Genomic DNA, 11,013 nt, shown 5'->3' on the forward strand with positions numbered 1-11,013 from the left:
ACAATCAATGGCCACTAAATGTAACCAAATGGATTCGAAGGGAAGGCAAGCGTGCTATGGATCGGTAGAAACTTAGGTGGGCGGATGAGGTTAAGAAGTCTTCAGGGGTGAAGTGAATGCCACGAGCATAGGACCGGATTAAATAGAGGAATATGGGAGAGGCTTTCTTCCTGTAGTGGTATAGTCAGGTTGATAATGATGATGACGCAGTGTGATGAAGTGCGAATGAACCAGTCCGCTAGAACGATCGTGAGAATACGGCGTGGGAGTGGCTGCCAAAAAGTGGTCTTCATACATGCATTAACCAGAATCCTGCCAAACGTTGTTTATGTGAGTGCACGGATGTGTCATTTTATGCCCGCACGACTGACAGCTTTCCAGAGGGGCATGCTTCTATGAGACTGTCGCCAGATATTATTTCACTAGGATAACATACCGCCGGACTACATGGAAAGATTATAAGGCAGGGTTAGTAAGATGGAAACCTCACCCTGTTAAGCTGGTTCCAGGTTGTTTATGTAGTGATTTCCTGTCAGTTTCAGCTAAAACCCAATTGGGTATTATTCAATCAAACTTATAGCTCACTTCAAACAAATTCCGAAATGTGGCGCCAAAATGTCTATTAGCAATTTACCATCCAAATTCTGCAGGCTGAAACGATAAAATGTCAGAAAACAGGTTGGTTGGTTGGTTGGTCGGTCGGTCGGTCGGTCGGTCGGTCGGTCGGTCGGTCGGTCGGTCGGTCGGTCGGTCGGTCGGTCGGTCGGTAGGTCGGTCGGTCGGTCGGTCGGTCGGTCGGTCGGTCGGTCGGTCGGTCGGTCGGTCGGTCGGTCGGTCGGTCGGTCGGTCGGTCGGTCGGTCGGTCGGTCGGTCGGTCGGTCGGTCGGTCGGTCGGTCGGTCGGTCGGTCGGTCGGTCGGTCGGTCGGTCGGTCGGTCGGCTGGCTGGCTGGTTCACAGGAAGGGAAAGGCGCAGTATCTGTCACACTTGTTTCTGTGGACACCTGAACCGCGCCTTAAGGAAGGAGGTTGGGAGTGAAAGTGGAAAGAAAGAAAGAGGAGCTGTAGTGGAGGGCTACGGAGTAATTTCGAGCACCTGGGGACCTTTAACGTGCGCTGACATTGCACAGCACACGGACGCCTCTTCGTTTCGCCTCCATCGAAACGCAGTTGCCGAGGTCGGGTTCGAAAACATGAAATGTTTTTTTCGTATTTTTTTGTTCACGTGGTATGCATTGTATTTCGTGGCCATTTTTGTCAAAATATAGGTCATTTTAGGCACCAATGCCCGAAATAGCATATATAGGCGCTAACGCCCAAAATAGACAATTATATAGGCGTCATAAATTTAGAATTAAACGTGTGGTCAACGCCTAATTTATGCTCGTGTATAAAAATGCTGTGCCTACGTTGCACTGAAAACGATGGGAATTTGCCTGAAGCTCTCCATCTAGTTATAAATATAGGATGCCTACCCACACGCACAGAGGGTTGACTTGTCATCTTACAGTTCGTTTTTAGCTTTGCCTATATAAATGCAATAAAATGAGCTGAAAGTTTTCGCATGTCCCGTCAATCTCGTCTCATGTCTTTGCCTTTCAAGTCTACGCAATTGGTTCCTAAAGGAAGTCATGGACCATGTAGCTGAGCAAGAAGCACTGCTAAGATCTAGCTTGTGCATCTGACATAGCTTCCATGTTCTATTTTGTTGACGTGCTAAAGAGCTGAAGCAGAAACTTGAGAAGCTATGAACATTTTAATGCGATAGCATTAGAAATATAGTGGGAAAAATGAGGTGTCCGGCGCCACCTAATTCACATTGGCTGAAGGGGGTGTAACGTCATATGACCATGTGACAGGATCGAGTTGGCGTGTATGTGGCGGGGCCACTCGGTCACGTCACGTCAGTTGGCAGCTGTGCGTGATCATGTGCAGATGTGTCTAGATACCTCCGAGTGTCGAGCTGTAATGGGGGCAGAATCATCCGCGTATGTGTAGGGCAGCGGCAAAACCTCGCGAGTGAATGGGGTAACCGTGGAAGTGTGCCGCGGATGCTGGAGTTTCGGCGGATGCGCATGGTCAGCGTATGCAGAGAGCAGCAGTGACGAAGGTGGAGAGGCACGCCTAGCGGATTTCAAACTTTAATGCCATCCCACTCTTAAAACATAAAGCAAGGAAGTGTTCTGTAGTTTTGTTTTTTTTTAGTCCCGCATGCTTTTGATAAAATTAACCAACATGCGAAATGATTTCGCTATATTTGAGATGCCTTCGCCCCTTGTCCTCCATTTTGTTTCACCTGAAAAGTCTATATTTTAAACACGATTGGTAGCTGACAGTTTACCTGAATCTGAAACGTTACTGAATCGCCCATGCTTGTGAACGGGAATGTTACGTCAACAGGGCGAAAATATACCATAGGTTTGGGAAAAGATTACAAGATATGATAGCAAAGCAGTACATGCGAGCATCGCATATCGAAATCTCGAGGTTGCCCCCCCCCCCCCCCCCCCCCTTTCCCACCGCGAGGTTTCTAAATGCTCTACTTTGCCGAAAATGGTCGTGAAGTACAATGCATACCACGTGAGTACAAAAGACCGAACCAACCATTTCCTTGTTTTCCGACATTTTATCGTTGCAGCTTGCAGAATTTGGATGGTAAATCGGTAATAAACAGAATGGCGCCGCATTTCGGAAACTATTTGAAGAGCGTTATGAGTTCGTCCGAACAATACCCGGTTGGTTTCAACTGAAATTAACAGGGAATCGTTACATAGGCAAGCTGGAACCATCTTAACTGATTAAGGATCCGTCTGACTAGCCTTGCGTTATCATCTTTATATAGTCCAGCCGTATGTAGTAGCCCAGACCACTGTTCGTCCCCCGCCGGTCTGCCTCCCCTTTCGTGAAGGTACTGGGGCACTAGTGGCCTAACAACGAGAGAAAAAGGTCTAAGAAACGTTATTGCTCCTTCTCCTGCCCTATTGTCTCACCGTTCGATAGCCGATTTTGCAAACGTTAGGAAAAATGCGCTCTAATGAGCTCTGTTGGGTGCCTTCTTGGCAGGTGAATAGCGCCCATCGCCATGGATCCCGGCATCGTCGAAGCCGACTCCTGGCCTTCCTTGGTTAGGGCTGTACTCGTGGTGATCTTGGCGGCCCTCTGCCTCAAGGTGTACGTGTTGTGGACCAAGGGTATCTATCGGGGCACCAAAACGATGCACGGAAAGACGGTCATTGTGACGGGCAGTAACGCGGGTGAGAAGACTGTGTAGTTCGCATTTTCTGCTTCAAGAAAACAAATGTTGTCTAATTCGTGTTATATTTCTAATCCATGCATACGCAAAGAACAGCACATGAAAGGTTGTCAAAGGCTGTCGTTAAAGCAGCCTTTGCGAACTCTTTTTATTAGCGTCACTTGTAAGCACCCATTTGGCAGCAACAATGACATAGCGTGTACGACGCGGAATCCTCTCCTGTTATCGACGTCACGGAGCAAAAATTTGTTTCTGGTTTAATTTGCCATACAAATTTGTGATGTGTTTCAGTTGGGTACGTACGTCGGATAGAAAGAAGCAACGTGGGGTCTATAGCGTGGGCCCAGGTTGTTGTAGTTATGACTGAAGGAAGAAGGGGAAGAAAATCCACCTGCCCATGTTTGTACAGGCCCGCCTGTTACATTTTATGTATGCTTCGAGCCAATCAGACACAAAAACGATCACAAAAACGATTGACAGATACAGCTATAGAGCTTTCTCAGAAACTTTGTAGTTGAAGAAAAATTCGCCCTTGTCCGGGGATCAAACTTTCAGAGGATTCCCCTAAATATTTGACCATACCGAATTTGAAAGATTGTTTGCGCAATGAGTACTTATGTTATCAGCTTTAATCAGTTCACATGGCGCTTGGTTTTTCATAAGGTTGAAATTATGAAGTAATTATTAAACAGCACAAAGCACGCAGCATTACCACTATAAAAGACAGCAGAATAACTTCGCCAGAAACTCCGTAGTTAGGTTTTCTCTCATGACGAGTTCTCTCTAAGCACTTTTCACTAAAGCAGAATTTTTGCCATTTTGCTGGTTGTTTGGCTATTTCTTCTTTCCATCCTCCTCCACGCAGCAGAGTAGGCTGTCAGTGGTTTTAAGCACAGTGCTGAAGTCTCACATTTAAAAAGAGAGCATTATTTATACAAACAACAAGCTCCCTTACCATGAAGAGCGCGCAGTAAAAACTGTCGCTGCCGTATACGCTACGCGAAGCAGGGCTCCTCTTGCAGCTCGGGGCGATGTACGAACTGGACACTCATAGCACGAGCGTTGACCGACCGCCCTGGATGGCTCTGCCTTGGCCAAAGCTAAGAAATCTACAAATGTCCACTGTGTTTTTTTGTAGCTTTAAAGGGCGGGAAGAGGATTTGAACAAATTCCACATGCCCGCTTACTTGTACACATAAATTGAGAAATGCAGGTTTGTAAGAACCTCCAAAGGTTGCGTATTTTCCTAATCATTGCTTATCATAACTGTTACTTTGTAAAGGATACTTGAAATCTCGTCATATTCTTGCCTTTTTGGATCTCCTTCTCCTCGCGTACTGTTTTTTTAAATCTTTGTCGAAATTCTGTAAAATATTTTTCCCGGCTTCTTTCGGGAATGAAGATATTGTCCTAAATATCGCAGGTTTACGAGGCTGTAAATATTGCCGGCGCCATGAACAAGACGAAAGTCCTGAGAGACAGAGATTAGAGCCAGTAATTTGCAATCAGGTTTGACTTAGTGTCTGTACAAAAACGGCGTCTTTCATCCTTTTATCGCTACCAGAGTGGAATAGTTCAAGGTCCTCCCATTATTCTGTACTGGGGCTGTACAAGGTAAAATCTGCGTGAATAATGAGTTTTGATTGTGTAAGCAGACTGACACACATCAACTACGTATTTTTGACGCAGGGTCACTATCTCAGTGAAAATTCAGTTTTGTGCTTGTCTCCGGCGATTTTGAAAATGCTTAGCCTCTCTAGTGTCGCCTTTATTCAGGGGAATAGTATCGACTGTGTCTATCTGCAAAGAGTGACCACGTAGTGCAAAAAATTACCTGCGCTGGGTGCAGGCATTGGCAAGGAGACAGCAAAGGAGCTGGCTCGGCGGGGCGCTCGTGTGATTCTGGCGTGCCGCAGCACTGAACGGGCCCAGAAGGCCGCGCAAGACATCTTCGCAGACAGTGGCCGAACGGTGGTGGTCAAGCATTTGGACTTGTGTTCTTTCAAGTCAGTGCGGGCCTTTGCTGACGACATAATCAAGACGGAGGCCCGACTTGACGTGCTCATTAACAACGCTGGCAACATCCCGGGTGAGTGAGATGCTCGTAGAAAGAGTGACTTACCTGACTCTACATTATTCGGCGAGGAAGAGGGCCAGAGCGAGGACCAGATCCACGGAGCCTGGCCTTAGCACACGCAGCAAGTGGCTTGAATATTTGTTACATATGGCGTGCACTTTTTGAGCCCCGTGAAGGTTTAGGCGGAGTCAGAGTGTAATTAGCGTTTCGATACTCTCTTCACCGTACACTTACAGGCGGATACTCAAGAGGCTGAGATCTGTTGCTGGAATCGTTTTCTTAGCGGCATAAAAAACAGAGACTAAGAAACCGCTTCCGCCGAGAAGATTATTCCAGAAGCTGTTGCCAACTAGTGAAGCTAAGGCTGAGATCCTGTCCTTCTGTCCTACTATTCTCCGACGCAGACAAAGTGCTTCTCACGGAAGACGGCTACGAGGTGGGCCTGCAGAGCAACTACTTGGGACATTTCCTTCTAACAATTCTGCTCACAGGTACAGTACCTGCCCTCTGTAACACGCCTTCTGGTTGCACGCTAAACACTCCGGTTTAGTCGGTGCAGAACTAAACCGATTACAAACTGTAGGTCATCCGCCTGTGCCTGTATACGTCAGCCGTGCAAGCGGACGCATAGCATACAGCATCGTCGTCCGCCTCCCGGGCTTTTGTGGCAGCCAAGATAGCCAATGCTGAACGTTTCTGTATGGTAGGAAAGTCAGAAAACTTCAAGCACGGCTCGTGTTGACTGCTTGAAAATGACTGCATCACACTGAAAACCTAAATTTTTCATGGTCGAATTGCCGTGCGTGTAATTATTCCCCTAGTCAGGAATAAAAGCTATAATGGTGCCGAGTTCTTGCCTAGCAGAAACGGTTCCACGTACTGCCGATCTTTCTGACTGCATATAGTTCGCGCTGCTTCACGATGTAATTATCTCATACAGGCTTTACCATACACTTTCATGCTAATGTCATACAATATTATGCATTGTCATAAATTTTGTATGATATCGCATATTACCTCCCCGTTATTCAAACAAATTCGAAGAGGCGCTTAAGTCTGGATTGGCGTAATTATTTCCTTAACGCGGATTGGTGGGCTCAGCAATGGGTAGTCCTTAATGTATCGATCTACCGCATCGCGGCATCTCCACAGCTCGAATTAGTGTGAAGGGGACACACCTGCAAAACGAGTTTAACACCGAAGCAAGATTTTAGGCCTTCGTCAGGTCACCGGTATATTCGTGGTTTCTACGTTAAATCATCAAATGCAACAACGTACGCAAAGCATCATGTATACTTCCTACTTTACTTATACCCTGAATTACTGATACGTATTAAACTTGTGTCAGTGTAAGGCTCGGCGAAGTGTAAGGCGCCGCCCAAGTGAAAGGAAGGGGGGGGGGGGGGGGGTTTGTGCTTTGCACTTAGCCAAGAGGACTTGTCCTGCAGATCTCCTGAAGAAGAGCGCGCCGAGCCGCGTGATAAACCTCTCCTCTGTGTTGCATCACTTCGGCACCACGTGGCGCATCGAAGAGCAAGCCAAGGGCACGTACGCGTGGCGCACGCCCCTGCTCACGTACTGCAACACCAAGATGGCCATGCTGCTGTTCACCAAGGCGCTAGCGCGGAGGCTGAAGCCACTAGGTGAGCTGCGTGTTTCACTCTCAAACCGTGTCTCACTTGCGGCCCCATTTAGAAGCTGGTACGGTTCAGCCAAAAATGGATGGACCTGTATTTCAAGGAATGTTCACACACAAAAAAAGTGTTCTTCACCTGATCACAGTTTTACACAACTTGGAGAAAGTTATGTAACAAGTAGCCTATTTCGAAGCCTAACCAGTTTGACGCTGCTGTGCAATTTTCTTTCTCTTTCTGTAAACCTATTTTTGTCAAGAATGAATAGGCTAATAATTTCCCACTCTGATTAACAGACGAGGTAAACACAATTTTCCTGTGCTTCCCTTGGCCTAAATGATTGCTGAATTCTTTGATACACGGAGGGCGCAAATAATAAAATCTGATCATAATTCGTAGCGTCATTATTTAGAATTATCTTTCTATGACAGCGCTCGCTCTTGTATACATTTGGAATATTTGAGAGGGCACGGATGTTCGGGATTAGCCGAATACTAGCAGCGTTTAGCAGCGGGATAAGCAGCGTTAGTTATCGCTTTAATAGATTTTGAACACTTCCTTTTTCTTTAGTAGGATATAACTTAAAAAGAAAAGCAGTTGCTAACAACGGACCATAATACGCAGCGAGTGTATTACTCCACTGAATATTGAGCAGAATCAGTTTTTGCAATTTGACTATACCAAACAAGCCAGATGCACTGAAAGTCTTGAGCTTATAGTTTGGTACCACGGTTAGCTTTTCATTTAGGTAGACAGAAAATCCTTAAGAGAGGAATAACTCCTGTAACGGCAATTACTGCACACTTGACTCGTATCCGGCTAGAGTTGAAAAAAAAGAAGATGCTTCTGATGTGCCGCTGTCCCAGGTTATTCATTCCACGACGTTCGCTGTCTTCCCAGGAGTAACTGTGAACGCCGTGCACCCAGGCACTGTCGACACGGGAATAGCGGCAGGAGAACGGCTCATCGCCTACCTCTTCCGTTTCCTCGTCAACTTTTACGGAAAGGTGAGCTCACATTCGACTTGCGGTATGTAAAGCTGTTTTAGAAAGCGAAGAGCGGTCATGGGTAAATAAGGCTCCCCTCTCCAGCCTGTGTTCTCGATCATCCCCGGCACGTAGCTTCCAAGAGTTCGCCGCGAAGTTCACGCTTGGCTTTCGGTTCTTAAACTGTATAGAGAGTTGATCGCAGCATCAAATCACGAATCAGAAGCAGAAAGTTACCAATGTGACAAGAGCGGTTTGCGAATGTATGCGCACCCTTGAGTTCCAAAGTTTTAGGAGATCCATGCAGTACGATGCTTGTAAATATTAGGACGATAATAACGCAAAAAACATGGAGAAGGAACGACAACACAACTACTGGCTTAACCAACCAGTCCAAATATCCACACTACACAAGTTGTTTCGGTTTTTAAAGCCTGCATAACCTGCGTTCACGGGATGGCAGCGTCAAGATGGGCGTCTTGATCTGAGAAATCGAAACAGAAACCCCAACTGAAAAAAACAAAAAACAAAAAACAACCTCTGTAAGAGGAATACCCGGAGCATGCTATCCTCTAATGACTGTTCAGTTGCAAGGTATGGTGCACGTCATGCGCTTCTTTCGTTTTGTTTTATTTGATTATTTGAACTGTACTGTTTTCATATGGGGTGGGAAATCTCAGGCGGTTTCTTATTAAAAGTATTTACATTCCTGTCTTTTAAAGCAAGAAAAGGAAATGAAAGCGGGAATCACTGAATCAGCAAACTTTTGAATTGCTTGTCCCGCTTTGTGAATGAGCAACCTACACCGAAAATAACCTATACACCAGGTACTCTTATAATTAAACAATCATTCTGTAGTATTATTGACAAAAATTCGTACTGTTTTTAAATATTCTTCACAACGTTGTAAACAACATGTAAGCAATGCTGTGAACAGTAGTGTGAGTAGTATTGAGAGCACAAGGGCACGTTTTAGTAACTCAGGCCAAGCTGTTGATGCCATCCCCGCCTGTCTCACAGTGCCAAATGATGTCCGATTGCATGATCTGAATATAGATTTCCCTACGTTTGTTGGACACCCACTGCCTGATGCATTCCAAATTAGGTGGTCACCACCCCAACACTATGAATATGGGAGGGGTGACCACCGTTCTTTGCCATTCTGTACGGATCTTGCTTGAAACATGTTGGTTGATACCAAATAAACTGTTACTTCATGTTGTTGTTCGGTGCATATTCAGGTAATGCAAAGCGCGCTTGGTCACATCCGAGTTTTGAGAAAGCATTAAAAAAAATCTCGTTGTCCTTGACTGGTTTTTAACTCCTTCGTAAACGAGGTGATCTGACCATTTTGGGAACCATTCATCATTATCATGCAATCAAGCAGTAGGTCGGCAAACTGCCTTCACATCACTGATCCTTTTCCTTGTGTCATTGATGAGGAGCTGTGTTTCTGGGCGACTGTTCTTTACAGACGCCGTGGGAGGGAGCTCAAACGACCATATACGCCGCCGTGGACGATCTCTTCGAGACACAAACGGGCCTGTACTTGGAAGACTGCGCGCGGGGCATCATCAGTTACAGGGTGCTGGACAAGGAACGGGTGGAGAGCACCTTCCGGAAAAGTGCCGAGCTTTGCCATCTAGACCCGACCGAAGTGGAGAGGCTCTTCGAATAACAGCCACGTCGCGGTTCAGACGGAAGCTTGCTCCAATGGGTTGATCTCCTGGGTTTCATGTCAAGAAAGAAACTCGATATGCAAGTGAAAGAGTCCGCACATGTGTTGTGTGATTCTATCTTTGAAGTATTTATTTTTAACTAGAGCTATGCCTACAGCATCAGTCAAAGATTATTGTCGCGGGCTATAGTTGCAAATGATTATGCAAAGGTAAGGAGCACACCAAATGCATTCGCGAATACAGTAGCGAATGATCAAAGAACAGTAGCAATACAGACAAAAAAAGAAGAGACTTAATTGGATAGCTTGACAAACACAAACACATAATCGATTCTGTCAGTGAAAAATAGTGCAAAGGGAAGGGTGCGTGAAGCTATCCAGGTGGTATATGAGATTTCACTCCGCGGAGTGGTAAATTGTCTATGATGCACGCTGTGTTAGATTGCTCCGAATGAATTTGGACCGCATGGGGTTCTTTAGAGTCCGCTAACATCGCACAACACGTACGCGTTTCTTGTACTTCGCCTCTACCGAAATGCAGCCTGTATCGAATGATCCATCAGCTCGTGATTTAACCACCGCGGCTCGTATACCTAAGCATTTAAACAAATCGCCGAGCAAATAGATGAACGGGTAGCAGCATTCTGGAACACGAAATACCGACGGTAGATGCTTTCAATAAAAGTTTGGAACCAAGACGCAATTATTTCCGTAGGGAGCTGATTGCAGGCCTATTCCGTGTCAGGAAAAAATGAATATGTATATGCAAACAATAACACAGTTACTGGGACAAAGTAATTTTTATTTCAATAATGTCTTCCCTAATCATAACGCGGTACTCTAAGGACGATGATCCTCCAATATAAGCTTAATATAGCGGATGCTTCTGGCAGCCGAGGAGACTCGTGCAGAGACGAATGTCTGCTTTTACAAAACGGGATGTGCATAATAACCGTAATATACCAAGCAAGCGTCGCCCTTCTCACGCGCTGAAGTTACCAGAAAATGGAGGAAGGCGCTTTCTTGGTGCGGCACCGAAATTCAAAATTGCGGCAAAAAAAATCTTCCCGCCAGAAAAAGAAAATTGAGCGCAATAAACACGGATTATTATTTTTTTATTTGCCTCTGATCTAGTCGATTTGGAATTTAAGTGTGCGCTGAGACTTCGCCGAGCCGGCACACTGTGCGTTCTCGATAGGCCGCCAGCACACCTAAGTTAACTAATCAGCGCCCACCACCGCCGTTTTCTCTCGGCAGACAATTTAAATATGTCAGCGATTGTCTTACTGAATTTTGGCATCAGCTCCTTTCTTGACAGCGGCTATTTGCTCCCCTTACGTATCTCCCGTTTAAGTCTGTTACATATCTTACGTCTCTCCCGCGTTAG

The 11,013-nt window shown here is 45.8% G+C and overlaps 1 protein-coding gene across 1 annotated transcript; it reads left to right on the forward strand.

The window, feature by feature from the left end:
- Nucleotides 1-3,080: 3,080 nt before the first annotated feature.
- LOC146198266 (retinol dehydrogenase 12-like) lies at nt 3,081-9,626 on the forward strand. Its single transcript, XM_084591870.1, has 6 exons — nt 3,081-3,252; nt 5,101-5,340; nt 5,733-5,819; nt 6,777-6,971; nt 7,863-7,969; nt 9,423-9,626. The coding sequence occupies exons 1-6, from the start codon at nt 3,081-3,083 to the stop codon at nt 9,624-9,626; spliced, it is 1,005 nt and encodes a 334-aa protein (XP_084447996.1).
- The last annotated feature ends 1,387 nt before the right edge of the window (nt 9,627-11,013 follow it).

Source organism: Amblyomma maculatum, chromosome 2 (assembly GCF_055883805.1).
Source record: "Amblyomma maculatum isolate TAMU_Amacu chromosome 2, ASM5588380v1, whole genome shotgun sequence".
NCBI lineage: Eukaryota > Metazoa > Arthropoda > Arachnida > Ixodida > Ixodidae > Amblyomma > Amblyomma maculatum.

Bases quoted from the DNA above. Each gene is read 5' to 3' on its own strand.
- LOC146198266 (XM_084591870.1), top strand. From the start codon at position 3,081: ATGGATCCCGGCATCGTCGAAGCCGACTCCTGGCCTTCCTTGGTTAGG. The intron at 3,253-5,100 runs GTGAGAAGACTG...CGCTGGGTGCAG, and splicing joins TGTGACGGGCAGTAACGCGG to GCATTGGCAAGGAGACAGCA. The intron at 5,820-6,776 runs GTACAGTACCTG...CTTGTCCTGCAG, and splicing joins TCTAACAATTCTGCTCACAG to ATCTCCTGAAGAAGAGCGCG.